The sequence below is a fragment of the Ornithorhynchus anatinus genome, chromosome 12, assembly GCF_004115215.2.
Source record: "Ornithorhynchus anatinus isolate Pmale09 chromosome 12, mOrnAna1.pri.v4, whole genome shotgun sequence".
NCBI lineage: Eukaryota > Metazoa > Chordata > Mammalia > Monotremata > Ornithorhynchidae > Ornithorhynchus > Ornithorhynchus anatinus.
The window spans coordinates 49,452,681-49,471,346 of NC_041739.1; the positions used below are offsets into that span (position 1 = coordinate 49,452,681).

At 53.3% G+C, this 18,666-nt stretch overlaps 1 protein-coding gene across 1 annotated transcript; it reads left to right on the plus strand.

The window, feature by feature from the left end:
* The first annotated feature begins 2,809 nt into the window (after positions 1-2,809).
* Positions 2,810-17,797, plus strand: TRMT10A (tRNA methyltransferase 10A). Its single transcript, XM_029077156.2, has 8 exons — positions 2,810-2,929; positions 6,926-7,164; positions 8,939-9,110; positions 10,014-10,085; positions 11,559-11,633; positions 13,613-13,762; positions 14,695-14,800; positions 16,458-17,797. Exons 2-8 carry the CDS (start codon positions 6,983-6,985, stop codon positions 16,709-16,711), a joined length of 1,011 nt encoding a protein of 336 aa, XP_028932989.1. The 5' UTR covers positions 2,810-2,929; positions 6,926-6,982; the 3' UTR covers positions 16,712-17,797.
* Positions 17,798-18,666: the final 869 nt, after the last annotated feature.

Genomic DNA, 18,666 nt, shown 5'->3' on the forward strand with positions numbered 1-18,666 from the left:
ATAATGTTGGTATTTGTTAAGCGCTTACTATGTGCAGAGCACTGTTCTAAGCGAGGGGTGAGAGGGATGATGGAGCTGTCGTTAGGAGGTTAACACCTGGTTTTCAGCTGGTTCGCCCCTTAGGGATAGTTGATGGACTCTAAGGGCTAAGCCTAGGTACAAAAGAGACCTGGGGGGCAAAGGGTGGAAGGGGGTCCCTTTTTGGAGCTAGACCCAGGCGGAGAAAGCAGCAGAGAAGGTAAACTCTCTCTAGATAGGAGCTTGGGAATCAGAAGACTTGGGTTCTAATCCCTGATCCGCCACTAGTCAGCTGTGTGACCTGGGCAATCCGCTTTACTTCTCTGTGCCTCAGTTACCTCATCTGGAAAATGGGGATTAAGCCTGTGAACCCCACATGGGACAACCTGATTACCTTGCATCTACCCCAGTGCTTAGAACAGTGCTTGGTGCTTAACAAATACCATTATTATTATTAATAACATAATATGACACCTGAAATTTCACTCTTTTCCATGCAAAAATTCTCTAACGTATACCTCATCCTTCAACGCACAGATGCTTTCTATTCCAGAGCCCCAGACCACATTCAAGTGAATGCTTTGGGTCTGTTGGGAATGCGTGGCCAAAAGAATCAATGAATGGTATCTATTGTGTGCCTACTGTGTGCAGACCACTGTGCTTGGTAAACTAAAATAGTCAATTGCAATTCCTACATCTGGCGCTTATACTTTCTTCTCCATTTGGGGCAATTAACATTTTTCTTCTGACTTTAAAATCCATAGGAATTGCAGCTGAAGGTGGGGGCGGAAAGGCAGGAAGGCTCTGCGGCGGATGGGCCCCGAGACCTGACGACGACACCTAGATTGGATTTAGGCCTGTGGTGTTCACAGCGTTATCGCTGATTGAGACTTCTGCTTGTTTTTCAAATTCATTCGATTGTATTTACTGAGCTGGGCACTGTACTGAGCGCTTGGGAGAGTAAGATACAATAAACAGATGCATTTCCTACCCACGACGAGATTAAAGTCTAGAGGAGCTTATTCATTCATTCAATTGTATTTATTGAGTGCTTTCTGGGTGCAGAGCATTGTACTAAGCGCTTGGGAGAATACAATGCAATAAACAGATACATTTGTTCCCTGCTGACAATGAGCTTAAAGTCTAGGTTATTCATTCATACAGATGTATTTATTGAGCACTTATTGTGTGCAGAGCACTGTACTGAGTGCTTGGGAGAGTACAATACAGTACACAGATTCATTCCCTGCCCACAAAGAGCTTAAAGTCTAGAGTTTATTCGTTCATACAGTCGCATTTATTGATCACTTTCTGTGTGTAGAGCACTGTAGTGAGCGATTGGGAGAGTACAATAGAACAACAGATGCATTCCTGCCCACAACGAGCTCACAGTCTAGAGGGGGAGACAGACATTAATAGAAATAAATTCATTCAGTAGTATTTATTGAGGGCTTACTATATGCAGAGCACTGTACTAAGCACTTGGAATGTACAATTCGGCAACAGATAGAGACAATCCCTGCCCATTGATGGGCTCACAGTCTAATCGGGGAGACAGACGGACAAAAACAAGACAACTTGATCACGATAAATAGAATCAAGGGGATGGACACCTCGTTAACTAAATAGGGTAATAAAATATATACAAATGAGCACGGTGCTGAATAATAATGGTATTTGTTAAACCACTTACTATGAACCAAACACTGTAGATACAAGGTAATCAGGTCGTCCCGGGGGGGTTCACAGTCTTAATCCCCATTTTAGACCAGAGAAATCAAGTGACTGGCCCAAAATCACACAGCTAAGTGGTGGAGTAGGGATTAGAACCCACGACCTCTGACTCCCACGCCCGGGCTCTTTCCACTAAGCCACGATGCTTATATGAGAGCGGTGGGGTTGGGATGGAGGATGAATACAGGGAGGAAGTCAGGGCGACGCAGAAGGGGGTGGAAGCTGAGGAAAAGTGGGGCTTAGTCAGGGAAGGCTTCTTGGAGGGAATGGGCCTTCAGTGAGGCTTTGAAGAGGGGGAGAGTCACTGTCGGACTTGAAGCAGCTGAATTTGGCCTAGAAGTGATGGCGGAGCCGCAGCATGGTGTAGCGTCTACAGCCTGGGCGTCAGGAGGTCATGGGTTCCGGTCCTGCCTCCGCCATTTGTCTGCTGGATGACCTTAGGTAAGTCACTTCACTTCTCTGAGCCTCAATTCCCTCATCTGTAAAGTGGGGATGAAGACTGAGCCTCACGTGGGACCACCTGATGACCTTGTATCCCCCCCCCCCGCGCTTAGAACAGTGCTTGGCACATAGTAAGTGCTTAAAAATACCATCATTATTATTATTATTCTCTAGGCCTCTTGTGACCTCCTCTGTAAAATGGGGATGAAAACTGTGAGCCCCATGTGGGACAACCTGATGACCTCGTATCCGCCCCTGCGCTTAGAACAGTGCTTGACACATAGTAAAAGTGCTGAACAAATACCATCGTTATTGTTTTTCTGTAGGCCTCAGTGACCCCCTCTGTAAAATGGGGATGAAGACTGGGAGCCCCACGTGGGACAACCTGATCACCTTGGATCCCCCCAGCGCTTAGAACAGTGCTTGGTACATGGTAAGCGCTTAACAAATACGATGATTATTATTATTATGAAGGGGCCCGTGGCTGTAGCCTCTAACAGGACAGGGCAGGGGAAGGCCCTCCTTGGCCATGGGGCCGCCATTACCCGTCACCACCCGGGAGGCGGGGGGGGAAGGAGGCGTCGCGCCGTGATGACGTCGCCCTCGCGCGCCCGCCGGAAGCCGCCCCTGCGTGCGGCTACCGGCCTCCCCCGCCCTCCGGGAATTGGAGTTGGGGAAGGACGAGAGGAGGAGGAAGAGGAGCCGCCCTGCCCGCCGCCAGCCGCGCCTCGGGCCGGTAAGCGGGCCGCCGATGGCCGCCTCGGGGGGGGAAGGCCGGCCGCGGGCCAGGCCGTCCGGACGGGGAGGGGTGAATGGCCGAGCCCCATTGGACGGCTGCGTCACGTGGCCCCGCCCCTCCGCACGTCCATCAGCCCGCCGAGGGGGCGGGGCCACGTCGTACGTCAGTGGGCGGGGCCACGTCGTGCGTCGTTCGGCCAAGGGGCCTAAAGTCAATGCTAATTTCCCCACTTCTAGTAATCTCTGTCTCCCCTCCCCTGTAATAATAATAATAATGTTGGTATTTGTTAAGCGGTTACTATGTGCAGAGCACTGTTCGAAGCACTGGGGGAGGTACAGGGTGATCGGGTTGCCCCACCTGGGGCGCACAGCCTTCATCCCCCTTTGACAGATGAGGTCACTGAGGCCCAGAGAAGTGAAGTGACTCGCCCACAGTCACACAGCTGACAAGTGGCAGAGTCAGGATTTGAACCCATGGCCTCTGACTCCTAAGCCCGGCCTCTTTCCGCTAAGCCACGCTGCTTCTCTAGCCGTAACCTCCTGGTGGCCAGGGAATGTGTTGTTTATTCTCATCCTCTCCCAAGCGCTTAGTACAGTGCTCTGCACACAGTAAGCGCTCAATAAATACAGTTGACTGGCGGTCCAACCACCCTATCCCAGGGTCCCCATTTCCCTCTTCCGTTGTGAACGCCGCCCTGTCGCCATCCTCCACCTTCTGCTGCCTCAGTTTCCTCCTGTGGGGCCAAGGTGGACCAGCCAAGGTGGACCACTCCCAGGGGAGACCGAGTCAGGGGGCAGGTGTGTGTGTGTGCCGAATTGTCCATTCCAAGCGCTTAGTACAGTGCTCTGTCCATAGTAAGTGCTAGCGTGGCTCAGTGGAAAGAGCCCGGGCTTGGGAGTCAGAGGCCATGGGTTCTAATCCCAGCTCCGCCGCTTGCCATCTGTGTGACTGTGGGCAAGTCACTTCACTTCTCTGGGCCTCAGTTCCCTCATCTGGAAAATGGGGATTAAAAACTGTGAGCCCCACGTGGGACAACCTGATCACCTTGTATCCCCCGCCCCCCGCTTTGCACATAGTAAGTGCTTAACAAATACCACCATTATTATAGTTATTAATAAATACTATTGAATGAATGTGTGTGTGCATCCGTGCACGTGGTGACCCATTAATGCCACCAGTGCAAGTGGCTTTTCACGTGGAATCCGAAACAGGATATGTGAGAAAAGAGATTCCTGCCGGAAAAGTTCACCTATTTATACAGCGTGGTTATTTTTAATCCGTTAATGGATCTCTGTCAGGGTTTTGGGTGGCAATCCAGAGGGCAATTGTGGCTAATTGAAACCTTCTGAGAGAAGGCCTCGGCCCGTATCGTCCTTTTATCCTCAGGATGCTAGTTAGTAAGATCGCTTCTTCAACAGCCCACAGAGCTCCGTTAGTTATGCCGAGATGTCCGTCTTCCGCCAGCCGACAGAGCGTCCAGAATGTTGGGGCAAATGGTCAGCTGCCGGGAGGCGTGTTTGGAGGTCACTGGTCTCTGCCGGTGCAAACTGGGATGGCCCTGGAAGTGAAAGGGGGGAGGTGGAGAGGGGCCGAGCCGTCCTGGGATATCCGGGCCAAGTCCAGTTCATCCCCGCCCCCAGAGGAAAAGGGACTCGTTCACCTCAGGAGGTTGCTATAGTCTCCCATCCGGGTGGACCTCCCCGCCGAAAATGGACTAGAATTAGCTGCGAACATCCCCCGAGGGTCCGGCTGCCCCAAAAGAGCCCATCGCGGTCCTCTCTAAGACCACCCAAGGTGGGCCAAGAGCCCAGGGCCAACCCAGGTGGCTTCAGGTTGAGGGAACCGTGTTTCAGACCTCCGGCATTCCCAGGGAGGGCCGTGGTGGTCGCTTTTCCTCTGGGGCTGGGAGCGGGTCGGCCTCGGGGCCTCACCCGGCCCACGCCTCCCGTTTTCTGAGCCCGAGGTTCTGAACGCGCCGCCGACTTCACCTCGTCCCTTGCCGGTCTTGTTCCCGCTGGAGCCGGGTGGGAGGGCGAGGTGCGGGAGAGGGGCAGGAAGGAGTTTAAAGGCAAGAGAGCGACACATTGAGAAGGACGCGCAAAAACTTTCCATTTAGGACCCGTGAATAATAATATAAAAATAATTTTGGTATTTGTTAAGCGCTTACCGTGTGCCAAGCACCGTTCTAAACTCTGGGATACATACGAGGTAATCTGGTTGGACACAGTCCCTGTCCCCTATGGGGCTTATTGTCAACCCCTATTTCACAGACGAGGTAACTGAGGCCCAGAGAAGTTAGATTCATTCAGTCGTATTTATTGAGCGCTTACTGTGTGCAGAGCATTGTACTAAGCGCTTGATGACTCGCCCAAGGTCACACAGCAGACAAGCGGCGGAGCCGGGATTAGAACCCAGATCCTTCCGACTCCCAGGCCGATGCTCCGGGCCGTGCAGCTTCCTGTGGCCTAAGTGACCACGGGATGGAGGCAGTTTGGCGCCGTAGCACCCTAGGTCAGCAGGTGCTTTATTAATAATAAAAATAATAACAGCTGTGGTATTTGTTCAGCGTGTATCATATGCTTTCGTGCTGGGAGATGCAAGTGAATCAGGTCCGGCAAGATCCCTGTCCCGCATGGGGCTTGCAATCTAGGACGGGAGGGAGGACGGGTATTGAATCCCCATTTTACAGATGAGGAAACTGGCTCCCAGAGAAGCGAAGTGACTCGCCCGAGGTCACCAGTAAGCAAGTAGGAAAGCTGAAATTAAGACCCAGCTCTCTTGACCCCCTGTTCTCTCTCTAGTCGGGAGGGGGGCGGTCAGGAAGCCCCAGGGAGGGTTGTCTGAGTCCCCCTCCTCTAGACTGTGTGCTCACTGGGGGAGGGGATTGTCACTGTTTATTGTCGTACTGTCCTTTCCCAAGCGGTCAGTACAGTGTTCTGCACGTAGTAAGCGCTTTAATAAATATGATTGAATAATAATGATATTTGTTTAGTGCTTTCTCTGCGCCAAGCACAGTTCTAAGCGCCGACAGATATGAGGTAATCAGGTTGTCCCACGTGGGGCTCACAGTCTCCCAGATGTTCCAGATGAGGCTCAGAGAAGCGAAGCGACTTGCCCAACGTCACACAGTTGACAAGTGGCGGAGGCGGGATTAGAACCCAACACCTCTCACTCCCAAGCCGGGGCTCTTTCCGCTAAGCCACGCTGCTTCTCGCCGTGTGTAGACTCTGGGTGGGAACCAATTAAGAACACTAAGCCAAAAGGTGGAGCCCCTCTCTGGACACTGGGTCACTGGCTGTTTTTGCCGTCAACAAGGGCATCTGGATGGTATCCGGCAAACTATTTTTTTTTTCTAGCGGTATTTAAGTGCTCACTCTGTGCCAGACATTCTTCTAAGCGCTGGGCTAGTTGTGAACAGACCCTGTCCCACGTGGGGCTCACAATCTCAATCCCCTTTTTCCAGATGAGGTAGCTGAGGCCCAGAGACGTGAAGTGAGTTGCCCAAGGTGACACAGCAGACAGGTGGCAGAGGCAGGATTAGAACCCATGACCTTCCGACTCCCAGGCCCGTGCTCTAGCCGCTGCCCCAGGCCTCTTGGAAGAGATGTGATTTTAATAAGGTTTTGAAGGTAGGGAGAGTGATGGTCTGCTGGATATGAAGAAGGAGGGAGTTCCAGACTAGGGGGAGATGTGGACTGAATGATTTCTTTTTAGAAAAATAAATGATATATAGATTGGAATGGGAAAAGACAGGAGGCAGGGAGGTCAGTGAGGAGGCCGATGCAGTAGTCAGGGCGCTTAAAACAGTGCTTTACACATAGTAAGCGCTTAACAAATGCCATCATCGTTATTATTAACGTGGCTCTTTTCACTAGGTCACGTTGCTTCTCTGAGCCTCAGTTTTCTCCACTATAAAATAGTGTTAAAATCTCGTGCTCTTTCCACTGGGCCTCGATGCCCCTAAATCAAGCTCCACATCTTGTGTTTCCGTAGCCTTCCGGAAAGACCGGCTAGCCCCCGCCGCCTCTTCCCTTCACAGAGGCCCCAGGCATGTCGTCGGAAACGCCCCCAGCCAGCGCCCCTTGGGCCGAGGAGGGAACGCCGAACCCGAGCCAGGATCCGGCGGAAAACCAGGGATCGGGTGAGGCGGAAGGGCTCGGACCCATGTCCAAGAGGCAAATGAAGAAGCTGATGAGGCAGAAGCAGTGGGAAGACCAAAGAGAACTTCGCAAGTATGTCATCCCGGGGGGCCTTGGTCTCTCCTCCGCGTCCTGGAGGGAATTCCCACAGTGTACTTCTGCAAAATGGTACCCGAGATGGAAACTGCCGGGGCTCGACGGGCGTAGACATGCTGGCCGGGGGACGAGCTTTTCCCTTTAGTCCTTCTCATCAGGGAGAACGGCAGATGAAGTGAATGAATATGCCCTCTCTTGCTCTGTGTACGAGGATTGTTATTAGTAGCAGTATATTTGTTAAACACTTATTACGTGTCAGGCGCTGTTCTAAGCACTCAGGTAGATCCACGATAATCAAGTTAGTCACAGTCCCTGTCCCACATGGGGCTCACAGTCTAACCTGGAGGGATTTAATCATTTTACAGACGAGAGAACTGAGGCCCGGAGAAGGGCTGTGGCTTGCCCCGGGTTACACAGTGGATATTGGCGGAGCTGGAATTAGAATCCGGGTCCTCTGATTTCCAGGCCCGTGCCTTTTTCAGGAGGCCACGCCGAAAGTGCGGGAGGTCGGATGGTACAGACCCCTGACTTTTGTCCCCGACTGAGACCTGTGTAAGGGTTCTGAAATCTACCGGTAAGAAGGAAAGAAAGATAAGAAATGGTCTCCGATTTGAATTTCCGGCTTTTTCTTTGTCGTTGTAGTGTAAGCTGTTAGGCGAGGACTGGGAAGGGTAAGGTCTCAGGCAGAATTCCCAGGGAATCTTTAAAATAATAATCTTCGAATGCCGTCGAGTCGTTCCCGACCCGTAGCGACTCCGCGGACGCCCCCTCTTCAGAACGACCCACCTTCTGTCATAAAGCCGGTCTGGTAGGAGTATCCGTAGAGTTTTCTCCGTAAAGATAGGCAGCTTCTCAAGAGGTAGCGTGTCGGTAGGGAGGCCCCAGAATAAATGAATAGAGAAACAGCATGGCCTAGTGGAAGACCTGGGAGTCAGAACGACCTGGGTTCTAATCCCGGCTCCGCCACTTGTCCGCCGTATGACCTTGGTCAAGTGACTTCACTTCTCCGGATCTCAGGTCCTTCATCCGTAAAATGGGAATTAAGAGTACGAGCCCCATGTGGGACAGGGATTGGGGCCAGCCTGATTAACTTGTATCTACCCCAGCGCTTAGAAGAGTGTCTGGCGCATTGTAAGCGCTTAATAAATACCAGGAAAAAAAAAAGAAGCAATCGGTCAGATTTATTGAGGGTTTACTGTGTGCAGAGCAATGTGCTAAGCGCTTGGGAGAGTTGCAGTATAACAGAGTTGGTAGACACGTTCCCTTCCCCTTATCGTCAGTGGTATCACTTTTTACTGTGCGCAGAGCACCGTACTGAGCGTTTGGGGGAGTACAGGCCAACAGAGTCCGCGGACACGTTCCCTTGCCAACGACCAGTTTTCAAGTAGGGCCGGTAACTCAGCTGACATGAGGGTAGAAAACATCCAGCTCTCTTTTGGCACCCCACTTCCCAGCTGCGAAGCGCTGGCGTAGAAACAGTGTACGGTCGGGTCAGGCACAATTCCTGCCTCCCGTGGGGCTCGCGGCCTAAGAGGGAAGGAGAACAGGTGGTCCGTCTCCGTTTGACGCCTGCGGGGACCGGAGGCTCGGAGAAGCGAAGCGACTTTACTGAGGTCACACGGCGGGGGTAGAAGCCAGGTTTCCCGACCGTCAGGCCCGTGCCGTGTGTGTGAGGAGGGAGGGGTGGCGGCGGGGGTCCACTCGCCGTCCGCTGAGAACCGGTGCAGCCTGGCGACGACCAGCGTGCCCCTCCCCGCTTCCCCCGCCGTAGGCAGAAACGGAAAGAGAAGCGTCAGAAGCGGAAGCTGGGGCGGCAGGAGCCCGGGGAGGCGGACGCCGGCGGCGGCGGCGGGGACTCCAGGAAGCGGATTCGCCGGGCCGCGGTCCCCAGCCCCCTGCGCCTCATCGTCGACTGCGCCTTCGACCACCTCATGGCCTTAAAGGTATCGTCCGCCGGCCCTGGCGGGACCGGGGAGCCCCCTCCCCGTCGGGCCTCGCCCCAGGGTGGGCGGAGCGACGGGACGCGGTAACGTCCGCCCGCTCTCCCCATCTCCCTACCAAAAGCCCATCTCCTCCGGGAAGCCTTCCCTGACTATCCTCTCCTCTCCCCACTCTGATTTCTCCTCTTGGCACCCACTCCGTCCCCTATGCCTCACCTCTTAGGGACTCGGTCAGTCAGGCGGTCGTATTTATTGAGCGTTTACTGTGTGGAGAGTCCCGTACTGAGCGCCTGGGAGAGGACAGTACCACAATATAACAGACGCGTTCCCTGCCCTCCACGAGCTGACAGTCCCGAGGGGAGAGACAGACATGAATAGAAATCAAAATATTACAGATGTGTGCATAAGTGCCGTGGGACTGGGAAGGGGGGTGAATAAAGGGAGCGAGTCAAGGTGACGCAGAGGGGAGTGGGAGAAGAGGAAAGGGGGGCTTAGTCTAGGAAGACTGAGGAAGAAGGTGAGGAGAGTCATTTTCTGTTCCAGGCCGGAGCAGGACGTGGGCGAGGGATCTGTCAAGGAGATCTAGGTAGAGCGAGTAGAGTGGGATTAGCGGAGCCAAGTGTGCGGGCTGGGTTGTAGAAGGGGAGAAGTGAGGTGAGGTAGGAGGGGGGAATGTAGTGGACCGCTTTAAAGCCGATGGTGAGGAGTTTGTTTGATGCGGAGGTGGAAGGGCAACCACTGGAGGTTCCTGGCAAATGGCAATGGTGAGTGGAGGGGGAGGGCCACACCCTCGGGTGGGACGGGGGCTCCCGGGTCCCGGGGCGAAGGGGGTCACCGTGAGGGTCGCCCCGGGGACGGGGAGAATGCGGGCTTCCACGCTCAAATGCCGCTCTTCTCTTCCCCTAGGACGTTAAGAAGCTTCACAAGCAAATCCAGAGATGCTACTCCGAGAACCGCCGGGCCCTGCATCCGGTGCAGGTACGTTCTGAGACCCGAAACCCCAGGGTGCCCCACCTCAACAGAAATAATGATAATAATAATTGTGGGATCTGTTAAGCGCTGACTCTGTGCCACGCACCGTCCTAAGCTCTGGGTTAGATTCAAGGTAATGGGGTTGGACACGGGCGCTGTCCCACGTGGGGCTCGGTCTTAATCCCCATTTTCCAGATGAGGGAACTGAGGCTCAGAGAAGTGAAGTGACTTGCCCAGGGTCACACAGCAGTCAAGCGGAGGAGCCGGGATTAGAACCCAGGTCCTTCTGACCTCCGGCCCCGGGCTCTAGCCACTACTAGGCCATGCCGCTCCCCCATCTCCTCGGGGCGGCTCAAGGGGGCCGGGGAGAACCCCAGGCCCGGGGCGACCTTTTCATTTCAGGCTCTTTAGTGGCTCCTGTGAATTTGGGAGCCCAATAATTCAGAATCGTTAAAAGGATCTGTGAAGCCCTCGCATCGCATCAAACCCTGTTCTAAACCTTGTAGAAGGTAGATAGGAGATCATCGGGTCAGACGCAATCCCCGTTTCACAGTCGGGGCTCACGGTCTAAGGATTCGATCCCCATGTAAGAGATGAGGAAACGAAGGCACAGAGTCATTATGTGACATGCCCGAGGTCACCCAGCGGACAAGTGGTGGAGCCAGGATTAGAACCCAACTCCTCTGATTCCCAGCCCCGGCTTCTTTCCGCTAGGCCACAGACAAGGAAATATTAGAAGGGAGCAGGGGGGATTTGTAGAGGGATGGAAGTGTTCTGAACCAAGATTTTTTGGATTTTTTTTTTCTCATTTTAGCATCTAGGGGCTTGGGATCTAGCTAGGGTGTATTGTATCCCCCGAGGTAACTAGCTCAGTGTTTTGCACACGGTAGGCATCCGGAAATACCACCAGTGGTGATGATGAAGCAGCGTCATGGTCTGATGGTTAGACCATGAGTCCAGGTAGCAGGAAACCTGATTTCTAATCCCGGGTTTTCTGTGCCTCACTTTCCTCACTGGCAAAAATGGGGATTCAGTACATGTTTTTCCTCCCCCTGCCTAAACTGTGATTATCCCGAATCCGTCCCAGGGCTTAATACAGTGGTCGAGACTGTGAGCTCGTTGTAGGCAGGGAATGTGCCTTTTTGTTGTTGTTTTGTACTCTCCCGAGTGCTTAGTTCAGTGCTCTGCACACAGGAGGGCTCGGTAAATACGATTGAATGAATGAACGCTTGGCACATAGCAAGTGCTTAACGAATACCACAGGTATTATTATTTGGGATTCTGTCTCATCCGTATTGTATCTTCCCCAGGACTTAGGACCGTGCTCGGCACATCGTAAGGGCTTAGCAGATACCACAGAGATGGTCATATTGTCGTCTCGTGTTAAGCACTCAGTATAGTGCCGTGCACACGGTAAGCGCTCAATAAGTACGATTGAATGAACGAATCATGCTACTCCTCTTGTCTCTCCCCACTCAGTTCTATTTGACCAGTCACGGAGGCCAGTTGAAAAAGAACATGGACGAAAATGACAAAGGATGGGTGAATTGGAAGGTAACGATCGTCCGGTTAAAGAAGCAGCGTTCCGGCTTGGGCCGGGCCGGAACCCCAACCTTTCCCCGGACCACGTGCTTCGAGCCCAGAGGCCTCGGGGGCGGAGCGCGGCTGTCCCACCTCTGGGTCGGCTTCGTCGTCCCCGTTCTTCACCTCGGAGGCCCCGCCTTCCGCCACAGACGCGCGAAAGGATCTCCTTGGGAGGCCACCGGATTCCGTGTCCAGAGGAGGCAGGGTGGAGAAGTCACTTCTTCACCAGCTCGTGGTGGCGAGCCTGGGGCGAGTCGGGGCTTCTTCGATGGAAGGGGGAGGGATTCTGGCCCAGCTCGGAGTCGGGAGGACGTGGAGAGAACCGAGAGGGTGAGGGGTGAGTGCGTCCGAGGACGCCTCCGACGGGGCCTCGACTAGAGAGGCTGATGGGTGTATCTCAGGCCCACCGGGCGTTCTGATGGGAAACCGCGGGAGGATGTGGCGACGGGGAGAAGGGTGGAAAGGTCAGAGGGCCCCGGGGTGGATGGAAGGTTGGGCCCGGCCTCTGCCGCCTCCGGGCTCGGGGAGGAGGCCGGGGGAGCGGGGAGCAGGAGGTTGCCAAAAGGGAAGCGAGGTGTGACCTCCGTCTGGGCTGTAGATGCTCCTTCGCATGCCATCGGGACACCGTCATCAGCAATGGTATTGGCTGAGCGCTTGCAATGTGCAGAGCACTCTACTGAGCCCCTGAGGAGCTGAAAAGGCCAATGCGGGACCCACAGCCTCAGCCCGTTGGACACACAAAAGAGCCGTCCCTTGTTGTGTTGGCATGTGAGGGCCGTCCCTTTTTTGTGTGTTTTTATGGTACTCGTTCAGCTCTTACTATGCGCCAGGCACTGTACTAAGCGCTGGGGTCGATAGAAGCTGATCAGGTCGGACCCAGTCCCTGTCCCATCAGGGGCTCACAGTCCCCATTTTCCAGATGAGGGAACTGAGGCAAAGAGAAACAAAATGACTTGCCCAAGATCACAAAGACAAGTGGCGGATCGAGACTGGAAGCCCCTTGTGGGACGGACTGTGTCCAGTCTGATTAGCTTAGATCTACCCCAGTGCTTAGTTGGGTGTCTGGCACATAATAAGCACTTAACAAATACTATTAAAAAGCGAAAAAAGCGGCACACTTGGGTTTGAGGCCGGCTGTGTGCTGCCGAGGACAGCGAGTCGCTGACGTTATTTCTGGCTGCGGAGAGAAGCGGCCCAGTTCCCGTTTAGGGAGCGAAAGAGAGAGTCATGGAGAGGACGTAAGATGCCCTAAGCACTTAACAGATATCATTAAATGAACCCCCAAAGCGTTTTTCGTATCATTTGATGGAGACGTACGGTTGTGGGAAAGCTCTCTGCTGCTTTGCCGAGGGGAGAACTTTTTTTTTAAATGGAACTTGTTAAGCAGTTAATACAGTTACTGTCTGAAGACCTGAGGTAGATACGAACTCATCAGGTTGGACACGGTCCACGTCCCACGTGGGGCTCACGGTCATCAATCCCCCCATTTTACAGTTGAGGTCACCGAGGCCCAGAGAAGTGAAGTGTCCCGCCCGGGGTCACACAGCCGACGGGTGACGGACCCGGGATCAGAACCCAGGTCCTTCTGACTTTCAGACCTGTTGACTGTCTACTAGGCCACGCTCCTGGATGGGAAATGGTGTGTATCCCTGTCCTGGAATTTCTCCACTCAAGGGAACAGTCTCCAAGGTAGCAACTAGGGAATCGTTTGTAATCGACCATAATAAATCAGTTGGGAGTAAAAAAACCCGAAAATCAGTGAGCTTCCCCTTCCCGTGAGCTATATCTCTCCGCCAAAGACTTATCCCTTGAGAGAAGATGTCCTAAAACTTTCATTTCCTATAGGGTGATCAGAAGCTTAAAGTGTTGTGGGGGAGTGGAGACTCTTCACTCCTGATAAATTCTCCTTAAAAAGCGATCCCCCCCCCCCCCCGTTGTGTGTCTTGAAGGATATCCATATCAAACCGGAGCATTATACTGAGTTCGTGGCGAAAGAAGAACTGGTCTACCTCACGTCGGACTCCCCTAATGTGCTGAAGGAGCTCGATGAGTCGAAAGCCTACGTGATCGGAGGGCTGGTGGATCACAATCATCACAAGGTGCTTCCGGACTTGGGTTTCTCTTCCTGCCGGGGCTCGGTCTTCAACTCAGCCCCCTGTCTCTTTGGAAATGGGAGAGAAACGAATAGAATCGACCTGTCTTTTGGCCATTGGCCTCCGCAGTGTTAGGAACTGGACTGGCTCGGGGGGGTGTGGGAAAATCCCACTGGACAGGCACTCGTGACACTAGGTGTGGCCGGTGTCTGGCTCTGAACTGCCTCGAGGGGGAAAGGCTCAGAGTCACTTTTTTTATTTTATTTTACTTTATTGCATTTAAGTGTTTACTGTGTGACAGGCGTCGTCGTAAGCGTCGGGGTAGATTCACAACTAAGGTTGGACACAGTCCCTGTCCCACTTGGGATTCCCAGTCTCATTCCCCGTTTTACAGACGGGGTAACTGATGCATAAAGAAGTGAGTGACTTGCCCAAGGTCACCCAGCACAAGTGGCGGAACGGGGATGAGAATCCAGGTCCTTCTGACGCCCCGGCTTGACACTTATCGAAATAATAATCATGATTATCATGATGATAACTCATGGCTCATTCATTCGTTCGGTCGTATTTATTGAGCGCTTATTGCGTGCAGAGCACTGTGCTAAGCGCTTGGAAAGTACAATTCGGCAACAGAGACAGTCCCTACCCAACAACGGAAACTAGGAAGTCCAGGGGATGGAAGGAAAGGCTTTTCCCCAGCTCGGAGGACGGCTTCTTCAGAAACTTGCCTTTACAAAGAAGAAGGATTTTGGAAAAGCATTGTGTTCACCCACGGAGATTCCTCCAAACGTTTACGAAAATTCCCAGATTTAGTGAAGTTTTCTTCCGAGCCCCACCAAATCTCGTTTCCTGGCCGAGGGGTCGTGATGGCGTTATCTTGGAGTTGACGAGAGACGGTAGACGTTCCCTCGACGTGCTTTCTAATAACTGTGTTACAGGGAGTCACTTACAAGCAAGCTTTAGAACAAGGAATCAGTCACGCTCAGCTGCCCCTGGGAGACTTTGTGAGAATGAATAGCCGGAAGGTTTTGGCGGTCAATCACGGTAAGCGACGATGAGGTGAGCGGACATGAGGGAAACAGCCCCAGCAGCGGCCAAAGAATATCCGTGCAGTGAAGAGGCGGGATTCGTTCTCGGTGCAGATTTTCAGCGGAGGCCTTTGAGGAAGCTTAAGCCATCTCTTTTCCTTTCTTTTTCTTTACCTTCATGATTTTAGAAAATAACCAACACCACCAGTCATCGGGCTGAGCTCATTTCGCTTGTAGCAATTTTTCTCTCCCCTGTTAGTTTCCTAAGGAGAGATTTTTGAGTGGGAAAGGAACGGCACTGCTGTTGTCGTGCTTCTCCTAAAAATCATGTAAAAGTACTTTTTTTTGAGGGGGGGAGAGGGGAAGGGGGAACCAAACTTTGGTTGTGAAGGATTTCTAGGAGAACAAAAACACAAACCCCACTAAAGGAGTAGCTTCATCTTGTTTTCAGCTTTTCCAGGAGAACAAAGTGAAACTGGATTGCCTTGGTAACCGGAGGCAAACCTACAGCTGAAACTAAGAGAGAAGGGGACAAATGCAGGAGCTTGACCGTTATGCTTCCACTCCCACTTCCCGTTGGTGTGTTGAATGAAGTTGGCCTAACCCTCATCATTCAATGGTATTTTTCTTTTATGGTGTTTGTTGAGCCCCTGCTACGTGCCAGGCGCCGTACTTTGTGCTAAGACGAATACACGGTAACCAGATTGGACACGGTCCTTGCCCCGCGTAGACCTCACAGTCTTCACCCCCGTTTTACAGATGTGGTAACTGAGACCCAGAGAAGTGAAGTGACTTGCCCGAGGTCACACAGCAGACAAGTGGCAGAGCCGGGATCAGAATCCAGGTCCTTCCGACCCCTGGGCCCGTGCTCTCTCCGCTAGGCCGTGCCGCTTTTCTGTTTATTAAGCGCTTACTGTTTGCGGAACACTGTACTAGGTGCTTAGGAGACTGCAATACAACAGAATTGGTAGACACGTTCCCTGCCGACAACGAGCTTACAGTCTAGGGGGGAAACAGACATTAAGATAAATAAATTAAATTATGGCTGTGTACACGAGTGCTGTGGGACTGAGGGCTGGGTGATTGAAGGTGAAAATTCAAGTGCCGGGACGACGCAGAAGGGACTAGAAGAAGAAATGAGGACTTAGGGAAGGCCTCTTGGAGAAGACGTGTTGATATCAGTGATGCTGATGGTGTCGATTGAGCACTTACTATGTACCAAGTAGTACGTTAAGCACTGAGGTAGATCCAGGATATTTGGCTCGGATACGGTCTCCCCCTGAACTCGGGGCTTAGAGTCTAATAGGGAGAGAAATTAGGAGGCCCGTCCCCATTGTACAGATGAGGAACCCAAGGCCCAGATTTAGTTGAATGTCCATCTCCCCCTCTAGACTGTAAACTCCCTGTGGGAAGGGAATGTGTCGACCAACTCTGTTGCCCCGTTGTTTTCCAAGCGCTTAGTACAGCGGTCTACCCAAGGTAAGCACTTCCTAAATATCGTTTCTCGATTTAAACGACCTCCCCACGGCCTAGCATCACCTTTGCAAGGGTCCTCCTCTCCCTCTTCGTTTTTCCCCTTAGAGCCGGAGAGGTGCAAACAGCCGAAACACACTTCTCCGACTCGGGGCCCGGCTCCTCCGTTGAGGAATTCTGTGGGGTTGTCTCGGTTACAGTGTTCGAGATCATCCTGGAGTACCTGGAGACCCGCGATTGGCAGGAAGCGTTTTTCACCATCCTCCCGCAGCGGAAAGGGGCTGTGCCCGCAGACCAGGCCCCGGACGCCTCTCCGCCCGATCCGGAGGGTGGCTCGGACAGCGACGTCTCCAGCTCTGAAAAACTCAACGGGGATCCGCCGGACCGAGCCCGCGGAGAACGGAAACCGGATAAAGAGAACGATACCCAAACGGAGAATTTCCCCACCCACTAGGTTCACTTTTAAACCAGAGGGGTGAGAGCTATGAAACCCCTCCTTTTGCTCCATGTAAGTTATTTAATTTTATTCTTTTTACAGACTGAATGGAAGACCCTGGTCAAGTCCTTTGGCTCGCCGAAGGAAAGCAGGTTGTCAGTTTTTTTAATCATTCCATTATGTGTTCCAAAAGCGAGGTTTCTTCGCCCTGCAGGCTTCGGACAGAAGCTTGCGGGGAATCGCCCCATCCTGTAATCGACGCTTCGGGTGCTTCGTCGGACTTCGGAGTCACGGCGGCGAAGGTGCGGCCGCTGACTTAACGGGAACCCTCTCTGGATCTTCCGCCCGGCGACCAAAATCCCGTCCGGCTACTGGACCGGACGGGACCGCCCCGAGGAAGAGGAGAAAGGAAGAAGGTGAGCGGCCGCAGCCAAGTGGGGCGGCCCCCTCAAGGGCCGCCGAAGTCCCGCTCGCTTTCGGTGGCCGGGACTGCCGTCGGCTTTTCCCCAGCCGGTGACTTCCAGCCCCAACCCCGAGCGGGCCGTCGCCCGGAGAGGCTCGGGGGCCTGGGCGGACTTGTCTGTGCGGCGTGACGGACGACCTCGGTCCTCACCGCCGGGGTGGTTACTGCCCTGCCACTAAATCGAGACGACCCTCATCTCGTTTCTTCCACCGGATTTCCAGATTTCCGTGGGGCAGGGGCCTGTCCGCTTATTCCCGGGTTGGCCCGCTTTTTGAGCATACCGCTTCCCCCAGAAAGTTGCCGCTGTTGGCCCGAAGGGCCGTCTCATTTTCCGAGCTCCGTTGCCATGATCTCTTGCGCACCTCGGCCCCTCTGGGAACCGGGTCAGCCAGATAAAGGCCCCCGCCGTCCCGTTGAACGGTGTCGGCGGACCGGTGGAAGTGAGGAGCGTATCTGCCGGTACCTGGACTGCTCCGTGTACATCTGATGTGTATTTAGGTATCAGCTAAGAGCTCGGCGGTTGGACGGAGATGGTTCCGCCCGTTTCGGCATGCCAGAGTCACGCAAAACATGGTGGGGGACGTACGGGCCGCTTCTCACCTCATGTTATGTCTGATAATAAATTGGACGATGGTTCCGTGCGTCCAGATATCTGTCGTCTGTGACGGGTAGCCTCGGGGTTCAGGGATGGCCAGTAAATCGGAGAATAATAATAATAACTACGGTGCTTATTAAGCCTATGAGTCAAGCACTGTTCTAAGCGCTGGGGTAGATTGATGTTAATCGGGTCGGACCCAGTCCCTGTCCCGCGTGGGGCTCACAGTCTTAATCCCCATTTTACAGATGAGGGAACCGAGGTACAGGGAAGTGAAATGACTTACCCAAGGTCACGCAGCAGACATCCGGTGGAGCCGGGAGTAGGACCCAGGGCCCCCTGACTCCCAGGCCCGTGCTCCGCCCGCTAAGCCACACTGCCACTCGCTCTCCACATCGGTGGAAGTTAGAAGCCAGTTGAAGTCGTAATAAGAAGAAACCCGCGTGAAAGCTGGTCGAGGAGTCGTCACTGTGACCGAAGAACCTTTGTGTCTCCTAACGTCCATTTCCACAATTGCTATTTGCGCTTCGTTCCTCGAGAACACAGTCTCGGTTAAAGTAGGGTTCGGTCGACCGATCGGTCGCATTTACTGAGCGCTGACTGTGTACTAAGCGCTTCGGAGAGCACGATGTAACGGAGACGAGCGACCGTATTTTATTCCGCTCGTTTTGTGCTGGGAGAGGAAATCGTTTTCAACTTTGAAACAAAGCTGTTCCATCTGAAATAATAAAAGCTTGGATAGTAGTCCCTGAGTTATCTGTTAGGCTCCCGTGCTAAGCCATGGGGCAGATACCAGATAATCAGGCCCCACACGGGGCTCGTAGTTTAAGTGGGAAGGAGGACAGGTAATGAGTCCTCATTTTGCAGGCGAAGTAACTGAGGCCAAGAGAAGTGAAGTGACTTGTCCAAGGTCAA

Coding starts and splice junctions, on each gene's coding strand:
- TRMT10A (XM_029077156.2), top strand. CDS start 6,983: ATGTCGTCGGAAACGCCCCCAGCCAGCGCCCCTTGGGCCGAGGAGGGA. Junction 7,165..8,938: donor GACCAAAGAGAACTTCGCAA/GTATGTCATCCC, acceptor CCCCCGCCGTAG/GCAGAAACGGAAAGAGAAGC. Junction 10,086..11,558: donor GGGCCCTGCATCCGGTGCAG/GTACGTTCTGAG, acceptor CTCCCCACTCAG/TTCTATTTGACCAGTCACGG.